Below are 25129 nucleotides of genomic sequence, written 5' to 3' on the forward strand. Positions count from 1 at the left end.
CACCTGCAGCACAAACGGCATGAGGTTTTGTGTGCGACGCCACTGAGACTACGTCCTTTATTTATACAGTCTATGGTTACGTGTTACCGATGAAGCCTTCCCCTTTAAGAACGGTGGCCTTAGGGGTGACGTATGCATGTGGGTGTTGCTCGGCAGGTTTGTTCTGAGAAGTGAAAGTACCTGCTGTAGACTCCGTGAAGCGCATGCTTCATGGGTTAAGTTACAGTAGTCAGCAGAAAGTGTCCGGATAAGCTCAGGTTCAAGTAAAACATTTGTAAAAGGAGCCGTGTGTCTTTTATGCAATGTTAACATAACGTCTCCTGACTCTTAAAAGCAGAGTTTGCCCAGACTACAGAGGCTACTTAGCAGCTAACTGACGAGCCAATCTAAAGCTAATTGAATCAGACCAAAGAAAACAGTGGTCTCTGAACTACGGTTCGGAGAAACGGGGCTGGAAAAGTTACACTTGCAACAAAACATTCAACCTTAAGAATTTCCGGTAGCAGCAGGTAGCATTTGAGTGAATTTAACTATTCTTTCTCCAGTCTGCAGCTCGCTATTGTTAACTAGTGAAGATGAAAAGGCAGCAAAGCATCCTTTCATCTTTTGGATCAGCTAAACGGGTGAAAGTTGATGTAGTTAAATAATGAGAACACTGATTATGTCAAATGAGTAACGTTATTGAAACAACAAACTCGCGATGCTTGCTACCGTCACAATTCCCCACCAACATTATATGTATTTTCTCACTAAAACACCCTAAACAATGTAATTATACAGACAGTAAATATTAACAGTGTATATGTTATTAAGAGTGGCCAATTAAATACTGTATATTGAGCTTTGAAAACTAGGAATTTAAGTCTTCCTGTTTTCTCTCGGGTAACGTTGAACATGCAGCACTGTTTCACAGCACTCGCTGATGGCGGCCTGTGTATGCAGACATATTGTTTAATCGGCCTCGTGAGCGCAAGACATCGACCGATGCCGATTATGTAGAAATAGCATTAATCGCCCCCGATTAATCGCCCGACCAATTAATCGGTTGACCCCTGTTTTGAACCCTTTGTTGATGAGAAATACAAGATATTATGGAATGTCAAAAAAAGCGTCAATTTATACAATTCTGCAAAACTAAACCAATTATAGCAAAACAAAACAAAATTACTGTTCAAATGTAGTATTCTACTAAAATAAATTGAGAGGATATAACACCATACAAAACACAACAAAGCCCTGAAGTGCAAACTAAAAACAAGTATATAAATCATCACACAAATAACCAACCAAAATTATGTGGCTATGCGTTTGAGGATCTGCTCTAGGATTTACTGTACATATCAAAGATAAGATTTGTATAGTTTCTTTATGTTTGGGATGACTTTTCTTTTTATGCATTATAAAAAATAAAGTTCACACAAAGTGGGCTTTCATTAAATTCTAATCCTTCATTATCTTTGAAGTTCTCTATTGCAACCGTGCTGTCAGTTCCTCAGATTCAGCCACAAGTTTATCAGTTTCTGGTTTTTATTGTCGAGGGCTTGCTTCCTTTGGGCTTTGGTTCCACTTCAACATGGCTGAGGGTGGGGCTCTTTTGACCTAGCTTTGCACACAGGACAGTTTTTATGTTGAAACAGGAAACCGCCTTCTCCATGCTGTTGCAACATTGTTGGAAGCCCCGTGTTGTATAAAATAACGGAATAATGGAAAAAAGTCACTAGACGCATACGAGCAGACAGACAGATACAGTCCGCAGGATGAAGCGTGACTTTGGGCTTTTTTTTAAAGCTTCGGTACCTTTCTGTACCATCGAACAAAAAAATAACGGAGATTGTATCGTTTAAAACACGTGGTATCGAAAAGTGTCGAAGTATCGGCCATTTTGGGAACCCTACTTTGCAGGACGTACAATGTTTTCCCATCATCGCTATGGAGACTCTATGAAGTGAATCCATATTTATAAATGCAATACTCAACGTCTTCTTGTGATCATTTATCCATGTTGCTGTGCTGAAAACTGGTAGCTGTCCACTTACCACGTCCCGATGCCTTGTGTTGAGTGTATTGACCAATCAGAGGCTGTGTTTCTAACTTTCCACCAACCAGGGACTCTGTTACGGATGTTAATGTCAATGCTGATTTCAAATAGTCATTGTATAGTAAGATGGTAATCTACCTGTCTCTTATCAATGCTTATCACTGCTGCCAGGTGTGTGCATCTGTCTACTTACCTGCAGCTCCTTACAGCAGTGAGACACGCGCGCGGACTATTCTCATTCACAGAACAGCAAATGAAGACGTTTTTTGTGAAGTCCCTTTCACGTCTCATAAAGACGTTAAAGTTAAGATGTAACGGTGCTATAGACAGACAGAGAGCAGAGCAGAGAGACAGCCATGCTACGTTTTGATTGAGTCCGACCTGCGGACTGTTGGCTGAGCTCCAGACCGCTGCCCCGCAATAGACAGTTCATAGATCGTCCAAAATGCCCCAAACAGAGCAGAATAATAAGAATAGAAACACAGACGGAGGGCAGATCCTCTGCAGATACAGACACCATCTCACACTTCTCCTGGATTATAATGTTGATTAAGAGGGAATATTTAATATGGAAAATCCTGCTCATTAAGCCTTTTATTACTATTAATAACAGTATCAGTCTGTCAAATGAGCTGGTCTGTGTTTAGTGCCTTTTATCTTCAGCAGCACTTTGTGAAGGTGGGAAAGACAAGAAAATTATTTTTGTACCTACTTTTGTGTGTTTTTGTGTTATACTCACTTCTATTTAATTTGACGTTTTATTTTGGTGCTATTTAAGTTGCTACAGAAACACTATTTTATTTGAATTTTGTATGTCATGCAAATGTGACAATAACTTTTCAGATTTGGAATTTTAATATTTTAATTTCAGATATATTTTGAACATATGTGAATATATCAGCCGATACATCGATATCGGAATTTTTTTACTTCCTAATATCGGAATCGGCATCGGCCCCAAAAATCCAATATCAGTCGGGCTCTAGGTAGAACAGCGTAAATGTAATAAATCATGTATAGATTCTCCTTTGCACATACGGATAGCACTGAATTTCATGGCTAATGACTTTAGTGTTACTCAATTTTTACACATTTTGTTAGGCATCTTGTCACAGAAATGGACGTGATGTCAGAAGCAATGACTGTATATATAGATAGACGACTCCCCTCTTTCTGCTCCCATTGTATGAAAGTGATGCCAAAATAGCCCCTGTGATGGGCGCTGCCATCTTGCAATAGTCTGCGCAGTAGATAACATAACAAAGAGTACGGTCTAGACCTACTCTCTTTGTAAAGTGTCTCAAGATAACTCTGGTTATGATTTGGTACCATACCAATAAACTTTAATTGATTGATTTATTGATTGATCGATAGAGATCGGTGGGTGGCGCCGCCGTAGCCACTTCCGCTAACCAAAACGCACACTTAACTTACTGAAAAAACAGCAGGGATCCTGCTCACTGGCGTGTTTAACAGCAGAACATCTTCTTTGTGTTGGTCTGAAGCAGACGTTCACAGGTATGGAAATTCAATGACTGTAGTGATTGTTTTTGTTCGTCCTCCACTCTGCGAACTGAGCAGCTGCAGGAGCCGTATTTGTCAACAGAGCTGTCAATCATCATTTCGACAGCATTAAATAACTAATTAAAAATAAACTTGTCAGAAAAATGAACACTTGGACGTAAATCAGCATGATAAGAACTAACTATAATGACAGAAACCATGTTTGAGAAAAATTTATTAGACGTGTATTTTGATTTTGTAGTTTGACTCATGTCCCACATGTTAACATGGAGGAGGCGGGCTTTATGACCTATGCGGCAGCCAGTCAGCAGGGGGCGCTTTACTTTAAGGGAGCTGTCATGTCGTCCATCTATATAGTCTTTGGTCAGAAGACACACAGCTCACTCAGCCAATAGATGGCTTTATTGAAGCGTTTTTCCCAGCCAAGTTTAATGTTCATGTAACAGTGACAAGCAGTGAGATTTTTTTACATATTTCAAGAGTACAAGCAATAAACAGCATCTAAGCATAAGCGTAACGTGACAAATATATACATTCATTCATACATATACAGAAAAAATCAAATACCAGTCATTCCCATTGAGACATCCTAGAGCCTAAATTGTTCTGTTCCATGAGGTCAGACTCAGCCAACTCCATTGAAACTCACACTTAGTGACATATTAAATAACTGAATATACACAGTACATAGCAACAAAAAAATTAAGCAAAAACACTAATGAAGCAACTAAGTTTAATACATCAGTCTGGGATACAGAACAGTATGGTGCATGTCCCCACTTGACCTACATTTCAAATCACAGAGCTATAATAGGCTCAGGGTTTTCTACCTCTGCGTTTTCTATCAGTTTGTTGGTATCAACGACGTCGGGCTGCGATCGTTCAGTGCCGAAGTAGAGTGGATTGTCGAAGGTGGGTAAGGGTCGAGGTGCCTTCTTGTAGAGGAAGACTGCTAAGGCTATCAGCGTAGAAGTGACAGCAATGACCATCACCACTACCAAACTCGTGTGGACGCGACTGCGGGGATCCTGACCTCCATGACGCTCTGAAGGAATACAATTGAAACACCTGTCTGTGAAGGTTCTCAGTCATACAAGTCATGGTAATTCTTGTAGATTAAGCTTAGAGATACAAGTGAATGCATTCTTTTTTTTTTCACTTTCAAATTTATTTTACTAAATAGTTTTTGATAACTGTCAATGTTAGATTCTTTTCTAATAATATCAAATTATTCAAAAATGGCACAATTTTAGGAGACACAAAGGTGCAACTTACCAGATTTCGACCCTTGATCAAAGAGCATCACTGTTGGGAAAAGAAGGGGAAAAGGCTTAAAAAAATGTTTAGGAATATTAAGATGTTATTTTATTGATAACTTATTAGGAAAGGCTCTGCACCTGCCCAATCTGCTTTGCTTAAGGTTGTGGGAGCCCAGAACTTTATAAATGTTAATCCGGGATGACTGTAATGATTTGGGAGATCTCTTTTATACACTCTCAAATTGTCAGCCCTGTTGTGGTCTCATTTTTACTGACTTTTGGACTTTATCTATATTAAAGTTCTTGTGAGGAGTTTTTTCGCTGATTATGAAACAGACTGAAATTAATTCTGATTACTATTTATGACCTACAAAACCAAACCAGACCATCAGCGACAAGATGGATTATTTTTATATAGTTGTTTTTAATGCCTGAAATCGGTGGCGGGGGGGAGGTGTCAGACAAAGCGATTAACTGCACGCTGCCTTCGTTTACATTTTCCAGGGGGAAATTTTAAAGTGCGTGATACATATGACTGTTAAAAAAGCAGGATGATTTTTTGTGAAAAACAACACTTAAAGTAATATTCTCAAAGATTTTCTTGTAAGTCTTCTCTGTTAAGTCAGTATCGCCGAATGAGGTAACACAATGGTGATCGAGCCTCTGGCCCACTGATGAAAGCCTTTGCAGTATATAGTGCAAGACACTTAAGCGGATGCATTTCCAGTTTCTGCAAGCGTTGCAAGTAAACGACTATGGCTGAACAAACAAAGAAAAGATGGATGACCACAGATTCAACTACAAAAATCCAAAGAAAAAGAAACAAATTTGACGCTCAGATGAAGACAAACAGTCTAAAAAGGAAAGCAAGGAAGATCAAGAGTTACAACGGGGACAAAGGGAGCCAATCGTAGATGTCTGATTAAATTGGGAAGTATCCTCCTACTGTATATATCGGCATTAAGTGGTGCCCAAGAGAACTAAACTGAAATCTTTGAGATTGTCAGTTGAAGCATGTACAGGATAAAATCAACAAAGAGATAAGAGTTCTCAGGAGCTTTAAGCACAAACTGTAAAATCTTTAGTAAGTAATTTGTAATTTATTTCATCACAAAACAAATTGCTGTTTTTGTAATGATTGATTTCCAAAAAGGAAAAATCTTGTTTACCTTTCTGCTGCATGTACTATTTTATACATCCCCTTCCTCCAGATAACTCCCCTGTTCAATACCCACTAATTTTTTTTTTAGTTTTTTAGGAAAATTTACTAATAGTCTTCAGTATGGCTCCCTTTTACCCAAGAGGATTATTAAACAAGATCAGTGTTGCCTGTGTACATACATCATAAATGCTCATGAAGAGAGCATTTATTCAAACTACATCGGTAATGATCTTACCTTTGGGCGTTTTACAGATGTATCCTCTGTCGTGCCATCTTCGACCTGTCCTCCAAATCCCATCTACGGTTCCCATCTCAGCAAAGTCATTAAGAGGCTCATCTAAGGCCCAGTTGTTGTAGTCCATGACTGTTTTATCCAGCCACCTCCATGTCCCTAGTGCCATACAGAAACTTAATATGTTACCATTTTTACTGTGATTGTTTGCCAAATAACTTTTTGAGAAAAAAATTAGCGATGCTTGGTAGCCACAATTTTAATATAAAAAGGTATTTTCTTAAATGTAGTATTTTGTTAGATTGCAAGGATGTTTTTGCAATTTTTCCTTGATATTATTTTTTTTATATGTATGAGCCAAGATTGTTATCATACCTTTATGAGTTTTATACAGGCCAATCCAGAAAGCGCTGAAGCCATCTTGAAATATTTCCACATTGCTTTTAAGGAATTCTTGCTCATCAGGGTCTTTAATACTCACCAGGGATCCACCTACACAAAATACAAACAAACAAATACCACTTTGTTGTAACAATTTCAAAACACATAATACGTACTTTTAGGTTCAAAACCAGTAAACTACACACCAAACATCCAATTTTCTCGAAACGTGTCCTTACCATGCCTTACACAGTTACTAGCTGCGCTTGCCCATTCAACTTCCTCCGTCATGAACAAATAACAACTATCTCTAAATGGCAGCCAGGAAATGGTCTGGTACTCAATTGTCGTCTCTTCAGGGCAAACGCCTGGGAAGATTGTTGACTGTGTTGGTGGCACATCTGTAAAAAAAACAGACAGTAATAAGCGAATCATCTGATTACAAAATGTCCCCTTGTAACATTCAATACAGTGAAACTCTTCAACAGTATAATAAGTTGTGATCCTTTTTATTTTTACACTGTCAGTGTTCATCACTTTCTTTAACCTAACTGAGGGATTGTGGGTGCTTTTATCTTTGTTCAGCAAAATAGTATATATATACAAGTGTAAACCAAGCATCTCCAAATTTGGTCCCTTTGAAATTTTAACATATAAGCAGAGAAAATTTTATAATTTTTTATAATTTTTTTCGTGTGAAATTGTCTCATGTTGCTTATAAAACCACTTGAAAGGCCATTGGGTTGTTTGAAGGCTGCATTTGTCACAAAGCTAAAAACAGGGCTGTTTTTATTTGGGATGGGTCATGATTTACCAATATTTGAATAGTCAATAAAAAAAATAGAAAATGTGACTATTATCTCATCTCATGTTTTTTTTAATGTTTTTACTGGCGCCTGGTTGTAATGCAGCACTACTGCCAGACGGGGGCTTTGAATAATGGTCAAATAGTTCCCAGTGAGTGTCGAATAGTATTTTTGCTTGAAATGCCCATCCCTAGTTTTTATGAGCTCATGGGAAGTTGATAGTTTTGGAAATGTTTGTTTTTATTTAACAACTGTAGACTGTTGCAATATAGTTGTCATTCATCCATCGATGTCAGCGTAGAACACAATGCTGCTTAGCAAAGTCCGCATAGAAGGAATTGTTTATGAGCCATCTTTGAATTTAGATTAATTCTAAGTTTCGTTTTTATCACTTCAAACCAGCCAGACATTGACAACCTCCTGATAGACAGCTTGAAACTGAATTTATTGGACGCTAGTTGTACAGAAATGCTAAACTAGGTTTTATCTGATTTGCATCTCTATTGCGTATTTTGTCCACCAAGGAGTACTGACGAAATGGTTGAGAGAACATAAAATGTCCAACTTTGTACCTTGGTCACAATTGTATAAAATTTTTTGTTAGGTTATGTACTATTTGCAAATATGTCAGAAGTTCCAAAATGTTTTGCCCTAGGGCTTTATTTCAATCAGTATAGAACAACATAAACATGTTACCATGAGAGTCACTGATCAAGAACCGATCAATTGTAACATCTAAAACCCGCAATGCCAGATTCATTAAGATAAATAAAGAAAATAAAGTACATTACAGCATTTACATGATATAAACATGACTCAAAATGATAGACATGCCAACAATCATACCTGAAGACTGCATGCAAATACTGTTCATGGTCCGATTGCAAAAAGCTGTTCTCCAGTTTCCATCTACATCCAGGTACACACAGGGGAGGTCCTTTTTTGGCTCATCTTCAGCCCAGCCGGCGAAGTTCAGGTGCCAGCCATCAACATACCTAAAATAGCCATCAGTCTGAAAGCAGCAAAGGATCACATGCATCTGTGTTAATTATTTTTTTATTACGTAATTCACCGACTTTTACTTGTATGGCAGTAACTAGTCCAACCATATCCAAAAAATGTGTTTAGGTATTCTTATTGACATTTTAGAATTAATCAAATCCTGTAAAACAATCAAAATATTGATGACTCATCGTTTACTTCATACACAGTATAAAAACATGTACGACTGCCTGAAAGTGAAGCCAAGACATCTTAATCGCCCCCTGCTGACTGGCTGCAGTATAGGTCATAAAGCCCGCCTCCTCCATGTTAACAGATGGGACATGGGTCAAAATATAAAATCAAAATACACGCCAAATAAATTTTTGTCAGACATGGTTTTTGTCATTATAGTTAGTTATTATCATGCTGATTCATGTCTAAGTGTTAATTTTTCAGACGAGTTTAGTTATTTCATGCAATATTTTTATAATTGTCCAGGGTTTGAAATGATATTTTCAGGATGTAGTGCAGTAACTTCAGAAGCTTGCAGCCCGTACCTGCTGTTTGTTCAGTCCAATCCAAAGAGGAGCTTTGAGATTCATCGACAGCAGATCCACATAGGCCTGTGTCTGCTCTCTTCGCAGGTTAGCCAGGTTGGCTTTTTCACTTTCACAATGTTTCCTCGCCTCATCCCAGGTTAGATTTTTGGTCACAACCTTAATGCTGTCATTTCCCACAGATACGTAAGTGTTTGGAATTTCTGGCTCTGGTTTTAGTGGGATATTTTTATCTGTTGAGAAGAGAGAGATATCACATAAGAGATTTTTTTTTCATTATTACAGCCAAGATTTAAATCACAGGTTAATTTTGTATGCTTGTATGCTTGTATTATTCACAAATTCTTTTTTATATTACTGACAACATTGTTTTGAAGAACTTCTTCCTTAGTGTTTGGATGGAATGGAGCTGTACACTACTGCAATTTGGGGCTTTAGTACGACATGTAATTAAAGGAGGTATTGCATGATCTATTTGCCAGCCTCAGACAGTTCTTAAAAAGAAAAGAATAAACTCACCAACATCACAACTACAGACGAATCCATTGGTGTCATTGCAGGACCTGACATACCATTGGCCAATGCCAAGAGAAGGATTGTTGGTCATCATAACACAGTCTTCCTGGAGAAGGACGTTTGGAGTTTTTTTTCAGTACAACATCACAGTTTAAAACTAGTGCTGACTTGTGTAAACTTGCGGTGAGGTGTGTCTGCTTTGTCATGACTAAAACATTAAAGTCTTGGTTTTCTCCTGTAGATATTGAAATTGTTACCTCATTCCATCTTTGGTAAAAGGTCCCCGGACGACGTCCACTTTTCTAAAATGTAGAACAATTTTTTTTAAATCATATGTATACAAAAAAACAGCGATGCAGTGATGTCACAGTGCACCGACACACCCTGAAGTACACTTCAACATCACTGCAGCAAGATGGGAAGTTAAACTCAAACAAAGGTCAGCAAAAACAGGATTTTTAGCTGGTGCTCAGTTGCTCTTTAATTTTGCAATTCATTTCCTTCACATTTATTTATACAAAATATACACATTATGTTTACTTACAGATAGGCCCCAGTTGGTGTATTTCCTTTTTTTCCCATCATTCCAATAAAATCCGTCTTGTTTTAAACTATTCAAACCAATCCATAGGTCTGTAGTTGCTACCTCGCCCATTTTCAAGATCAAAAATGCTGAAAATTTCAAAGAAAGGAACGATTATTTTTTCTCTAATTCTGGCAAAATTGTTACATTATATCAACAAAAGTTTAATTAACAGTACAATGATTATTTTACAAGATTATGTTTAAGTAATATTTAAATTATCTTCACAAAAATGTTAACTCTTTGTAGCTTTGTCCGAGAATTTTTATCTTTTTTTCCCCAGAAGATATACACTATTTTTGCTGTTGTTTACATTGACAAAAGTGAACTTTTCCATTACTACTCCTATTGTATACACAATCGTGTTATGATCATTATAAAAGAAATGGAAAAACAGGAGGACAAACCTTGTACACGTCTTGTGGGAATTGAGGCTAAATTGCCTCCTATGTTGATGCACTGTCCCCTTGCTTCTTCCCAGGTGGTCTGCCGGGTACTGATACTGTAGCACTACAGATAAGAAATTCAGTGGTGATATTCATCCTGCAGACAAACACTAGCTTTCTTTATCAAAAGTTGATGTCATTGAATCTGATTTTAGGAAACTTTGTGTGCTTATGTCTCTACCAAACTTTGTATGTTGTATTAGTCACATTTTTCTTGTAGCCCTAAAGTCGGTGTCACACTTGTTGTATTTAAAAGAGAGCTAGACTTTAAATCATGTGAGGAGGAGTGAATGTTGCATAAAAGCTACTAATATATGTTATACTTCTGTTATTTAACATAATCCGAGCCCGACCGATACTGGATTTTTTGGACCGATACCGATTCCGATATTAGGGAGTAAAAAAATTCCGATATCGATATACATCGGCCGATATAAATGTATCTGAAATTAAAAGAATAAAATTCCAAAATTGAAAAGTTGTCAGATTTGCTTGACATACAATATTGTGTTTTTGTAGCAACTTAAATAGCACCAAAATAAATTATCAAATTAAATAGAAGTGAGTATAACACAAAAACACACAAAAGTGGGAACAAAAATGATTTTGTTTTTCCCACCTTCACAAAGTGCTGCTGAAGATAAAAGTCACTACAAACAGACCAGCTCATTTGAAAGACTGATACTGTTAATAATAGTAATAAAAGGCTTAATGAGCAGGATTTTCCATATTAAATATTCCCTCTTAATCAACTTCATAATCCAGGAGAAGTGTGAGATGGTGTCTGTATCTGCAGAGGATCTGCCCTCCGTCTGTGTTTCTATTCTTCTTATTCTGCTCTGTTTGGAGCATGTTGGACGATCTATGGACTGTCTATCGCAGGGCAGAGGTCTGGAGCTCAGCCAACAGTCCGCAGGTCGGGACTCAATCTAAATGTAGCATCACAGTGACATGGCTATCTCTCTGCTCTGCTCTCTGGCCGTCTGTCTGAGCTGCAGGTGTGACAAGGGGCGGAGTAGACAGACGCACACACCTGGCAGCAGCGCGACGATGGCTTGTTAAAATAAAATCCTGTATCTTCCTGCGGGGTTGTACGGAGGTGTATTCGTGTAAGTTTGTTGTTTTGAGCGTAACCGCTGTGAAACTAGCAGACATTAAAACGTAAAGGTCCTGTACCTTCATTACTATCGAACTTTAAACTAACTGAGAGCCAGACTGCACACCCGGGATCTCGTCTGCGCAGTTTAGATTCGCAGAGGGTAGAAACAGCGGTGCTCTGAAAGCCAGCTTTCTTTGACTGATTACTGTGATTTTAACATGAGCTTGTTGTTCACAATGTTTCGTTCTGTATGGGAAAGATAATGCTTCCTCATGATTCCCTTCCTGTCTCTGCTGCTCTGCTCAGCTGTGACGCGCACTCTGGCAGCGACAGGAATGTCCTCATTTCCCATCATGCCTGCTGCCTAGTGGTGACTGAGTAGTTTAAGTTGTTAGTTTGCTATTTATGTACCAAAATGCAAAGAAAAAAATTGTTAGTGTTTTAATGTGTCTGTTCAGCACATATGTTCTGCATATGTTAGTAATTGTCATTTTTGTGTTGGTTTATAGTTGTAACCATGAGTGAGGTGGCTGTTTAATTTCTTGACTCCAGCTGTATTTTGGTGGAAAAGGCTGATGGCTCTCATGCTGTCAAAATTATCACTGCACCCTCTGCTTGCAGGAGGAGCGATGACTTTCTTTCACAGCACTGCAAAAATGAATATCATTAATATCGGAGCGTATCGGCGGACATATATGCCGATACCGATAAATCTGCGAAATGCTAATATTGGCATATAAAATAGTCTGACTGATAAATCGGTCGGGCTCTAATCCGTTTTGCTTTCTCTGTTGAACCATTTTAATATCTTGCAGTTTATTACATAGTCAAAGGATTTTACTTTTTTTAGATTTCCTAAAAAGTTCACTCAAAAGTGTTGTGAAATTTCTGTTTTGTGTTCTCTCAGGTTTCTCAGGTCAGGTTCTGACCTTTTTGTCAAATTTGGTCCACTTGTCTTTGCAGCCACCATCAGGAATCTCTGGGGGAGCTGCTGTCGTGTTGACAGGCGCTGATAATCGTCGTTTACAGATGGATTGCATCTCCTGGCCACAGTTAGAAGTTGTCCAGAAGCCTGTAAGTACAGCAGAGGTGAAACACATTTCGACCAGGTCAAATTTACATTTGATTTAATTTAGAGCAGCATATTAACCTTATCCAGAACATTGTGTTTACAGTTGGTATTTATACGTATTATTCTCTTGATTACTCACCCATATAATAGGTCATAAGAGCACAGCCCTGATCGAAGGCGTCAGAATTCGGTTGATTTTCATCCCATCTTCGTAACCCCACTGAAGACCCATCCATCCACCTAGGAGGGCACAATTATGTAATCATGACAACAACATCATAATCATTTGACATCAGGCCATTTTCTTCATCTTGTTTGCTGTTTTATGATCAATAAAAAGAGGACAAATGAAGCCTGACAAATAAGAATAAACACTTACAATCAAGTAATGTGGAGAATTGATTAATCAGGTTAAAGAGAGGAGTGAGTGTGGTGGGTGAACAGTGGGTAAGACAGTGATGAAGGACTATGGCTGTACTAAACTAGCAGCAGCATTGAACATCCATGTTTAAATGAACTGTTGAATTCATAGACTTCTGCACGAGAAATATCAAAGATGAAACATATTTTATGCTGGTCTACCAGCCTACCTATCGTATGCACAATTACTGCTTAAACATATTTATCAATATAACAGATTGACATAAAATGCGATTATTTATACTTACCATAATGACCCATCAAGATCCACTGACAGACCTATGTAGTAGTAGCCATATTGTCTGGAGATCTGCGAACACATACACGTACACACACAGGCTTAAAGACGTACTTTAAAGCAACATTTGAATGTGTTGTTTAGCACACACATTAAACAAACCTACCTGTTTCCATAGGAAGGTATTTTCCTCCTTACTGGTGATAGATACCAGGTCACCATGCCTCTGCTGACAGTAGTGACGAGCATCCTCCATGGCCATGGTCATTCTGTTAATATAATACTGGCTTCCTCTCCAAATGAGCCAACCATCTGCAGTGGTGTTAAAGCCTGCAAAAGTTTTCATATCATTGGTCTTTAGATGCATTGATACGAGACAACATAAAAAAATGATGTTTTAATATCACTAGCAAGACTTATTATTTTTGATTAGGACTAACTATTGGTTATAGATGTGGGATCTCTACCCAGCCTTTACTGTGTTTTTTTCCAGTGTGTTGTTTTTTGTGAGTAGTTATACAACATTAACTTACCCACTGCAGTGTCATTTGGAGGTGGTTTCGGAGTCACACCTGTAAGGCCACAAACAACTGTCAATTTCATGTAAAAAGTGATCAAACAAATCTCTCTAATATCCTCCGCACTTTGTTCTGTACTGCTTTTCTTGTACTGTTTGATAATGTAAATCGGGGAATAGTTGTAGCATAAGCCTGTTTCGGCGTTAGATTTTCTTTTTGGGGCGTTTGTGTGGTTAGCGCGAGAAGGTTCCTAGTTCGAGTCCCGGTTTGGACGAAGTGTCTGCAGTTTGCATGTTCTCCCCGTGCATGTGTGCGTTCTCCGGCTTCCTCCCACAAAGACATGCTAGTTACCTTAATTGGTGACTCTGAATTACCCGTAGGTGTGAGTGTAAAAGGTTGTCTGTCTCTATGTGTCAGCCCTGTGATTGACCGGCGATCAGTCAGTCAGTACCCCGCCTCTCACCCAATGACAGCTGGGATCCTTAATCCAATGGCTAGTAGTGCAGAGTGGTGAATTTTCTATCACTCAGCAGTAGGACAATAGATGTGCATCAGTGCATCACAGGAAAAAAACTAGGTATGAAAGTAATTTCTGTCTGGTTTTCACTGTACCTGCACGGATCTGACACAGCCAGTCGTTGTAGGTCTCACAGTTCACATCGTTCCAAGACCCGGATTCATCCCAGTGATACATTCTGAATTCAACACACGATTCGTCATTGTTGTGGTTGTTCGGCTCTCCTTCCTGCCAGTGCTGGTAGTTTAGCTGTGAACACAAAGAGAGAGAAAAAACAACAACAAATGCAGAAAAAAGTTAATATTAAAAAATATATTTGGACAATAAAACTAGTTTGAAAAAACAGAACAGAGTTAACTAACCGCAGATCCGTCACTCCATGCATAACCAGTGCTAGACTCAGGTATATGAAGTCCAATCCAGGCTCTTCCATGACTGTTTTCACAAATAGCATGAGTTAGTCATCTCTCCAACTTATTTAAAATGTTTAAACAAAGAGTGTCCATCTAATGTTTTATGTACAGATTGATACATACCCTTATAACTTATTGCATTGCCAATGCCATCGTGTAATCCTCTGTGTGCCAGTATTTGTGTTTTACAATCTTCTTAAATACAGCTATAACTTATATAATTAACATGTGCCAATTTGAATCCTGCAAGAATTATGTTGCAGTTGTCTGCTACTGCAACTTTAGGTTGAAATGTGTACGTATTCATACCTTCCCACTCGCTGCTCATTGTCACTGTGGATGCTGAGCAGGTCTCCCCCGATGGCCCTGCAGAAATCCCTGGCCTCATACCAGGTCTTTTCATTCGCTCGAGGCCCTGTGAAAAACTTGGACACAAGAAGAGAAGAGGTCTAAATTAAAAGACAAAATACATACAGCAGTGGAGTGCATTTCTAAAATAGAATTGTATTATTTTGAGACTGAATAACACAGCTAATTATCACCTTTAAAGTTGATAGAGTAAATTTGTTAGCCAACAGTTTTATTATTTGCATGTATGTAAATAATAAAATAATTGAATGCATTATTATTAATTTGGAGTTGCGCTTCTTATAATAGAAGTGTGATATGTCATATGTGTTAAAGAGGGGGTATTATGCTGTTTCACATTTTAATACATATATATATATAATGTTACAATGTTGGATGTCCAGACTAAACATGGGTGAAGTTTCAAATCTGTAGATAAAAGTATGTTGGAGTAATCCCCAGGCTTCTCAGATCACACTGCAGGCTGCTGTCACTGCCAGGTTTCACACAGTTTTTTCTACACACTGCACTTTGTGACGTCACAAAGGCTTTGCAGAGCTGGCCAATCAGAATAAAGAGGGCTTGTAGGGGCGGGGTTTCTTAAAGGGACAGAGCTGACTGAGTCGTTTCAGGTAGAGGCCGTAGTTAACTGTGAATTATGCGGAGCTACTCCACGTGTATCACAGAGTTAAAGCTTCAAATTAGCATAATACCCCCCCTTTAAAGTTTTAATACACAAAGCTAATCTTAATCTACTGTATAGGTAGATGTTCACTTCAAGGAACTTTTACAAATATATGCAGTAACAGTACTAACAATACATTTAGTGCACCATGTACACTGGTATAAGATTTAAAATATATATTTAAAAAACACTTAATTTGCGATGAAGAATATATTGTTACACTTGTGTGATAGGAAAACTGTTGTCTTAATCCTCAGTTGAGGTGTTGTCATTACTTGAATTGCCTGAAGCAGCCTAACTGATCATGTGTAATCCAGTGCCTCTTGTTTCTACGCATTAGCAGATAACATGTTTGACCTCTGCTCGTACCTTACTGCAGAAGTTTCTTGTTCCCACTCGCATCCAACCCTCCGCACACTTGGGAGGAGTCTGAGTGGGTGGTGCAGGAGTTAAAACTGCCCCCTCTGCCATGTGCTTGCAAATGTATTTCTCCCTATTGGTGCAGGGCAGCAGATCCCAGAGGCCAGCCAAAATCCCGGTTGTCATTGCGACGCAGCCCTGTTGGTAACCTTGAGTTTTTGAAGAGGAAAATCAAATATAAACTGTGAAGATGCTCTTTGTTCCAGCTAGTTTAAAGATGGAATTGTATCTTTCTGCATACCTGGCATTTCAGCGTTCCAGTGTGTAAATCTGACTGAGTTGGCGCTGGTCCACACAAATTCATCGATGTTCTTCATGTTTGAGAGCCCGAGCCAGAAATGCTTCTCTGGTCTCAACCCCACCAGGCTGACAAGGAATGCATTATCCACCCTGGAAATATTTACAAGATTTTTTTGACACCTTGAATCATGTACACTCTGATTCAGTGTGGCTTCTAAAAACATCACACATTCTCACCCGTTTGAAACATCAACTAAGTAAGAGTCTGAGCTCCTGCAGTCCTCTTTAGCCTCATCAAACGTCTTGGTCTCTGTTCCTACAAAGTAGCAGTAGGAGCCATGCTTTTTCCAGCCCTGTAGAAAACCAAGCAGTGATTGGAACTCAGGAGTTTTGATTTAAAATGCTACATATCGGTTTTGTTCCTTAAGACATTTATGTGCAGCTCACCAACAAATATTTTTGAAACAGTTGTATTCATGTTAGTTACTTATTTATCTACAACTCTGTGTGTCTTAGCTGAATCTTACATTAAACCTATTACTTTTCAATTGACTTTTTTTTTATCATGCACTCTGATACAACAGAAGCTTAGAGGCCTGATCCTTTTCCATAGATTCCATTTAAACTCCACTCACAGCTTTGCAGCCAATATCCAGGTCTTTTTCTACTCCAATTTGCTCTGTGTCGCTCTGCTTCATACAGATAAAGCCGTGTTTCTCATCACACCAGCGATCTGCCCAGTTTCCATTCTGCAAGGAAAAACACAAGGTAAGACACCAGTATACTTGAAGATAAACTAGATAGACTACATATTGTAAAATGCTGAAGCTTTCTCTTTTTCTTCTAAGTACGCAAATCCAATATGTGAATGACAAACGCTCCAATTTTGTTCGTATAACCAAGTTAAGATCAAATCAGTGCAAACAGTATTCTGCATGTGTAAAAACATAACCACACAGTGCTCCTTACCGCTCCTCTGATAAGGACGCAGTCATCAGCATCAGTGGCGACAGCAGGCTTCCCAAACTCCCAGCTGGTGAAGGTGACGGCAGAGTGGTCACTCCAGTCAAACAGCCCCTCTATAGTAATGTCATTCAGCCCAATCCAAAGCTCATCAGTGGACGCTGCAGACACGGACAATACAGAATAAACCTCAGCCATTGGTTGAAGTCTCACACTGTTAACATGCTCATTAAACTGAAATGAATTATTTTATTGGTACCATGTAATCATTGGTCAACACTGACAATTGTAGACCTCATTCAATCTGTCAGCAGTGTTATGTATAATAATTGTATATTCATTTTGTACCATATTTAATCTCCTAAATAATCAAAAAAACATATCCGCTTATCAATATCTTATTTATAGACTGCTCATGTTTACGATGCTTTGAACACGATTATAAAAAGTCTTATTTTTTCCACAGGGCCTTGAACTGGAGGTGAAAATATGACAGTTTCACCTGACTCGTGATTTACCACTGGATCAGTAAGGAAACTCTTACAACATAACAATGCAACATAAATCTTGTTTTCTTAACTTGCATGTGAAACACATTGCATTGCACACATTGCATGTGTAAAGATATTTTAAATGTGTTTGTAAGTCCTCTCCTCCTCAGACTTCTTGATTTCTGTGGCTTCTCATGTATAATACCAAAAACATTTTAACATTGAACATTTTCAAACCAGTCTACAGCAACAAGAGGCCAGCACAGTCTACATCACTCGTACCATATCCCAGTTGCGAGATGACAAAGCTTTGGTCCTCCACATTGCGGATGCTCACTAGGTCTCCTCCTTCTTTGCGGCACTCTTTCTGAGCACCGGACCATGTTTGAAGTTCACGATTAAGGTGGAAGCAGTGGCCATTGTAGGGAATCCAAGGGCTTGAACAAAATCCTTGTTCAACTAATGATAAAAAGAACAAAGATATTAGGGATTGAATGTCTGAAAACATACGCTAAATACTCCGTACAAATAAACAGTACAGCAGCCATAAGAGGTAGAAAAGAATAGAGTAGAATATCGTTCTGTACTTTGTGGAGGTCTCGGTGCAGTCCCGTCTTTGTAGCAGATGTACCCCAGTTTCTTGGCACAGGATGAACTTAGCCAAGTGTGCTGCCCGGCTGAGTCGAGAAATGCACAGTTGTGTCCTGGATTAGGAAGTGGATTTCCTAAAACAAAATGATCACACTTCAGATTCCTTCTCTTCTACTTTTACTATATTTCAAGATGTAAAATCACATAACCATTACTTTTCATTGACTTGGAAAGTTTTCTTTTCCTGTATATGAAATCATTAGTCATGAAAAGTTCTGACTTTTCTTGTAATCTTATAAAATAGATTAAAACTGGATCAGGGGCAGAATTGATACCACAGGATCTAATGTAGTGTCAAAAATGAATTATGATTGACAGGGTATAAGGAAATCTTAAAAATGTTTTTCATATAAAATGTTTAATAAAATGTTTACATTTACTGTTTCTGGCCACTTGGGGGCAGCAACACAACACAGACATATTATCACTTTATAGTTGTTACAAAGACTTTCTTATTACATATCCAGCACATATGAATCAACATTGACTTTGACATTTGCCAAATGTAAGTCTACTTTTCTTTAGTTTTTAGCTCTGTTTTTGGTCTCTACCAGCACCCAAGGGAAATATTTGGCTTTGTAGCTGATAAAGGTTAAAGGGATGAAAATATGAAAACACAAAGCTGGGTTTTGCTAAGTGTTAAAGCTGTAATGGTTCAAAGAAACTCCAGGGCATCTTCAACCTTTTTTTACTGTAGTGAAAAACTCACCTGCGCTCCATCTCAGATAACGGAAGGGCTTGGCATCAGACCACTGCCAGCCGTGCTCCGGGTCCAGGACCAGCCCGATCCAAAGCTTGTGTTTCCCAGATGCCAAGAGTGCTGTGTGTTTATGTGTTTCCATGGTAGAGAGGGACAAATAACAAAAACGACAGCGTAAAGAAATCGTTCCTCTTTTCCACATTGTTCCTCTTTGTCATTGCTTAAGAGCGACTCCAGACAAAGGCTTAAATATTTAACACAAGCACAAAGAAATGCATGGAAACACAAGGGTAGAAATAGCGATACAATATTTTTATCATCTCCAGAGAGTATCAAGCTTTTGTAGTAGAATTAATCTACATATACAGTGCTCGCATCTGTTCTGGTTTATCAATGCTGAAAAATCTGACGATTATCAGCAGAACACTTGAGCACCATGACACCTTCTGATTTGCAGCCCAAGTGCAAAGGAATCATACTTCTCCCTGACAAAAGGAATTGCACAATCTCTCCTCTTTGCTCAGAATGTCACAATGATCCTTGACAGACAATTTTAGAAACAGTGTGTTGGTCTTAAGGTTCTGGAGCTCCTGAAATAATTGGTGTTTTATAGGTTAAAGAATATTTAAAGGAAGCACCCAATTTAAAAAGCTCTTATTTTGTAGGTCACCTGAAAAGGAATGGAAGTAACTGGTAGTCATGCCATCTCTGAGCTTCAACTTTTTATTTTCTTGTTGAATAATATTATTTCACCTGATCCAAATGCTAATTTGTTCAAGTTAAGATTGTTGCAGAAACCACTTGTCATGCTTTTGTCCATGAGGAAACTTCCCTAACATGGAAACTACACTAAGGAGTTTAATGATCAAACTAAATTTAACTTTATTTTATATTATAAATAGTTATTAAATATATTTATAAGTATTAAATGATACAATATCGCCTTTTAAACTTTATCTTAGTCATATTTTTTCACTTTTAGAATGGAAGCTTTTCAGTTTGATCAAAACATTTTCCCATAAACACAAAATACTGTTAATTTATGTGGTTTTTTTTATAGTTACATGGCATTTCATTTCACATTAGGAAAGTTTAGCTTTTTACCTACTTCACCCATTATAAACCCATTGGTATGAAATGTGCCAGATAATAATAATAATAATTATTATTATTATTATTATATGTGTATTTTCTTTAAGCCACTGTTTTGTTGTTTGGAAGAAAAAAGGGAAAAACTTGAGATTGCTTTTATTACTCAATGTTGACTGTATCCAATTATAATGTGCAATAAAAATATTCTTTAAAAAAAGAAAAGAAAAAAAGTTTGCTCAAATTGCAGCCAAAGATTTAAACCTACTTTAATGATTGCATAAAACTATTTAAACATTTGTGATCAAAGTATTTTTGTATCATTCTGCACAAACTACATTGGGTTGGTATATATCTGTTACAGTACCATCAAGCATCCACCAGGCAGCTTACCTGCGATGAAAGCCTGCTCATTGGGGTTGTTGAGACTGAGCAGGGCGGCCCCCTGCTGTTTGCAGCTGGTTTCTGCATGGGACTGGTTTAGAACCGACTGTGTGTTGAGCTGATAAAACGCTCCTGTTATAATGTTTTTCACCCAGTGTTCTGTGGCTGTGTATCCAAACAGAGACGTGAGAAACAAAAGGATTAATTCACTCAAACATTTTAGTGTGTTACTGTAACTTCAGATAACATGCTTCCACTTTATTGTAGTGAGAATTAGTTCTTAAATGCAGTACTCACAAGAAGTCGGGCAGTATCCCCACTGTTCGTTTTCAAATCTCGTTCCAACTGCACACCAGGCACGCTTCGATGAGGAGTCGAACGTAGTGCAGTCTGAAAACCAGCGGTCTTTGTACAGGAAGGGGAACATGCAGACCTTACCAAATGCGTTTCCCTCAATGGTATAAAGTTCTGAAAGGGATAAAAAAAAAAGGTTGATCAGATTATTTTATGGGCTTTTTGCCTTTAATTGATAGGACAGACAGCTGAAGATAGACAGGAAATGTTGGGAGGAGAGAGTGGGGGACGACATGCACCAAATGATCGGCAGACTGGGAGTCGAACCTGCGATCAGTGTGACGAGGACTATAGCCTCTGAATATAGGGCGCGTGCTCTAGCAAGTGAGCCAAACCAGCGCCCCCAGATTATTTTTCTTTAAAGCTTAATTAATTCAGCCTATGATTTTGTGATTCTATGTTTATTAACAACAGGTAAAAATCAAGGTTAGTTGAATAATAAGCAGCTTCCAAACAATATCCAAAGTTAATTTGCTCATTTGTTGTGTTCTTAAACCGAATATTTGTACCTCTGTATGTTCTCGTGCAGGCACCGCTGGACGTCCCTGTGATTGTGAAATGGTTATTCGGTCCGGAAGATCTGCTGAGACCAATGGAGTCGTCAGCGTTGGCGACAATATAGAACTCTGTGTCTTTGAGGACAAGCAGTGTTTCGTTCTTGCATTCCCACTTCTGGAGGACACTCTTCTCGTCACAATCGTAGAGGTTTACTTCACTCCCCACACTTTTGCCCTGCACTCCTACACACTTTCTGCTTGAGACAGCATAAAGCCGATTCCCGGTCGTCCATCGCACGTCCAGGCAGCGAGTCGATCTTTTCAGCAAACAGAAACCAGAGGCTTTGTTGATGAGAGCGAAAGGGGAATCTGCAGAGGAAAGGGGTAAACATTTTTAAACTATGTTTATGCACACAGTTATAATTTTGTAGATGTGTATGCTTTTGAATTGCGGGAATTGTAATTTTAACTTTATGGTCTGACACAACTGTAAGTCTTGAGTGCAGCATTAACAGCTTTGTTTGATAGATCTTTTTAAACATATGTATGTTCTTCGACCGGAGCTTAAATCTCTCGTCAGAACATCCTTTCCTGTTACGGCCTACACATGCACTTAGAGCATCCTTGTTGCTGTAGTTATGCAACTTCTTTGAGGTCAAATTTAATTTTAAAGCAATTTGCGACAGTGACATATCATCTTATAATAATAGTTAATTATTTTTGACTACTATCCTAAACAAAAATTCTGTGAAAGGATTGCATGAAGATTGCTGGGTCTTCCATAAGCACCAAGGCATATTGCCAGCTCACTAACATCCACATCACAAACCTGGATCAAAGCCCATACTACCATAATAAGTCGTATAAAAAAAGCTTGGTTCATACTGTACCATTTACTGTTGTGCATTGAGATGCTGGGATGAGGAGCATAAAGGCCGCTAGCGTTATCCTTGGGGCCAGCATTCTTCTGATAAGTCTCAGAGCAACAGACATGGTCCATGCATTGCACGCAGAGGACTTATGAGCATGAACATGAAAGGAGGGAATCTTAAAACCACCGACACCGTCAGGTTTTTTTTTTTTTCCTTTTCATTGACAAAGTGTCATGTTTCAGATTGGCACATTTCAACATTTTGCTACTGGTAAAAAAAAAAAAAAAAAAAGGGGATGGAGGGGGTGTTGGAAGGGAAGTAGGAGAAACATACACAAAACCGCACACGCACCTAAACACACACACACATGCACGCTTTCTTGCTTGCACAGATGTAGAAAAAAATCCACGGCAGCATCTACCCGAGGGCTCGGGACACGCCCACTCTGACCTTTCATTGCAGTTTGTTCTAGAGAACGAATATTCTTAAGTTAAGACCTCGTATTCATGCTATCGCACTTACTTTGTTTTCCCATGCAGACTCGTGGGAAAGGTTCAAGCGTACAGAACCCCTTCAAAATGATTGGAATCTGTAAAAACAGGCTGCAAGAAAACGTCTAGCTGTGGGACATTACACTTACATGCAAATGTTATCTGACGTGTTAAAACGCCTCCCTGTCACAGTCACTTGACTTTGTTCTGATTCATCCTTATATATATCCTTATGTATAATATATAACATTGAGGAGCTACTAAGACTTGAATAGGAAATATTCTATATACTATTTCATTGCGAACCAATATAGTGACTATGTGAGGCGATAACTGCCCAAGCACATCAGAGTATGTAAGATATTTTCTCAACTCAAACATGCTACCTTTAGACTTATGAGATAGCCCATCATTATTTAATCACTGTTTGTGAATGGGGCGTTAGGAGGAACGCCCCAAAACCTTTTTTTTTTTTTTTTTTTTTTCAATTTCGCTACAAACATCCTAGTTTTCCTAAAAAGAGCTGCAACCTCCTACTAACACCCAAGCAAGCACTGCAAACCTCCAGTTCATGCTTGTATCAAACAAAGGCCTTAAAATCAATGCTTCATTGACAGTTTTAACACTTGAAATGCTTTATTAGCTAAAAGGGAGGCACACAATTACTTGTGAGGTTATTAGAGCAGAGTGATTTTGCACTGTTGCTGATGAGGAGAAATTGTGTGCATCCTGAGTGTAGCAACACAACATCCTGTTCGGGGGGGACCAGCATTCAGATGTTGAGGTTTGTTCTCCAGCTCTTCCCTAACATCCATCATAGCATTTTGTATTTTCACTTCCTCTTTAGTTATTCTCCTTTTTGAGGCTGAGGCCTGTGCTGAAATATGAACCTGTGTGACTGCCGTGATTCCTGTAAGTAGGACTAGTGTTGTTTTAAACCAGTGAATTTAAAAGGCGTTGATAAATGAGCAAAAATGTTTAAGGCTGGTTTAATCAGCAGCAGTTACAGTGTCCTAAGTCCACCCTAACTGTATTGGCAGGGTGTCCCAACCTGGTTTAAGCTTGGACAAACCGTGGACAACAGTAAGCAGGAGTAACTAGATGTAAAACCTCAAACCAAAACAGACCCGCATGTAACCAAAATGTAACCCAAACCAGAGATAACGAACACAAAGGGGAACCAAACGTAAAAAAACAAACCCTTGTGAGTCCCCAAGTTTGAAATTAAGGATATACAAACTCTTTCTATGTTATGTAGTTGCCAAACAACAAACATATCAGGTAGCAACTACATGGAACAAACAATTTACCAATTCCTTTATTGTAATGTCTTATCCTGAAATCAGAGTGCATCCTGGACGGTCCCGTTTTGTTTACCTTTCAGTTTAAAGTTATAATCTCAAAGCTCTCAGTTTCGTTCTCTTTGGCGGCACCTATGGCGATAAACGATAATTGCAGGAGCACACTTCCAAGATATCCAGACAGTGTTGCATGTGTGACGTCCACGGTTGGCTCCGGTTGTAACTCTTGATTTTCCTCGCTGACGGTCGCTTTCCTTTTTAGACTGTTTGCCTTCATCTGAGCGTCGAATTTGTTTCTTTTTCTTTGGATTTTCACTTATTTTTGAAGTTGTATCTGTAGTCATTGATCTTTCCTTTGTTTGTTCAGCCATAGTAGATTACTGTTTACTCGCAACACTTGCAGAGACCAGAAAAGCAGCCGCTTAGCTCCGCCTACCCTCTCTGGCATTCCAGCCACTGCTGGGTGATGGAAAACGCGTCACTAACTGGGCGCTGCTTGTGACTTTTTCCGTGAAAGTAGCACCAGACACCCTGTCTGTAATACTGCAAATGCAAAGGCTTTCATCAGTGGGCCATAGGCTCAATCACCATTGTGTTACCTCATTGACTTAACAGAATTTATTTACATGAAAAGCTTCCAGATTATCCCTTTAAAGTAGAGGAGAGGAATGGTTATTGGATGGACAGTTGGAACTTTCAGCCATATATTGTAAACATTATTCTATTTGTAAGCCATTTAGCTTCATCAGTAGGTTTGTTTTTAGTGTTTTGTAGTGTTTTTGGGTCAAGAATTGTTGTACCACTCTGCAAAGATGAAATGAGTCGCTTTCCTTCCCTTAGTTTTCAGAAACTTGTTGACCTCACATGCTCAGGCTAGA

At 38.6% G+C, this 25129-nt stretch overlaps 1 protein-coding gene across 1 annotated transcript; it reads right to left on the bottom strand.

Moving 5' to 3' along the window:
* Positions 1 to 3790: 3790 nt before the first annotated feature.
* LOC138611335 (macrophage mannose receptor 1-like) lies at positions 3791 to 22580 on the bottom strand. Its single transcript, XM_069684383.1, has 31 exons — positions 22478 to 22580; positions 21600 to 21956; positions 21034 to 21204; positions 20746 to 20901; positions 19273 to 19383; positions 18500 to 18637; positions 18195 to 18371; positions 17428 to 17582; positions 17094 to 17207; positions 16696 to 16811; positions 16460 to 16608; positions 16168 to 16367; positions 15075 to 15190; positions 14715 to 14787; positions 14448 to 14601; positions 13851 to 13889; positions 13484 to 13647; positions 13328 to 13389; positions 12799 to 12899; positions 12517 to 12659; positions 10450 to 10552; positions 10004 to 10131; positions 9717 to 9761; positions 9463 to 9565; positions 8944 to 9176; positions 8249 to 8414; positions 6836 to 6997; positions 6591 to 6707; positions 6219 to 6374; positions 4838 to 4867; positions 3791 to 4607 (listed from the first exon to the last, which is right to left on the bottom strand). Exons 1-31 carry the CDS (start codon positions 22578 to 22580, stop codon positions 4360 to 4362), a joined length of 4290 nt encoding a protein of 1429 aa, XP_069540484.1. The 3' UTR covers positions 3791 to 4359.
* Between the last annotated feature and the right edge of the window lie 2549 nt (positions 22581 to 25129).

The sequence above is a fragment of the Semicossyphus pulcher genome, unplaced genomic scaffold, assembly GCF_022749685.1.
Source record: "Semicossyphus pulcher isolate SPU_LCO1_2020_fin unplaced genomic scaffold, fSemPul1.0.p SCAF_7, whole genome shotgun sequence".
Taxonomy (NCBI): Eukaryota; Metazoa; Chordata; class Actinopteri; order Labriformes; family Labridae; genus Semicossyphus; species Semicossyphus pulcher.

Excerpts from the sequence above, each read along its gene's own strand:
- LOC138611335 (XM_069684383.1), bottom strand. The coding sequence starts at position 22,580 with ATGTCTGTTGCTCTGAGACTTATCAGAAGAATGCTGGCCCCAAGGATA. Across the intron at positions 17,583-18,194 it reads CATCTCGCAACTGGGATATG|CGTCCACTGATGAGCTTTGG; the intron begins GTACGAGTGATG and ends CCGTGTCTGCAG. Across the intron at positions 4,868-6,218 it reads CATCTGTAAAACGCCCAAAG|TGATGCTCTTTGATCAAGGG; the intron begins GTAAGATCATTA and ends TTTTCCCAACAG.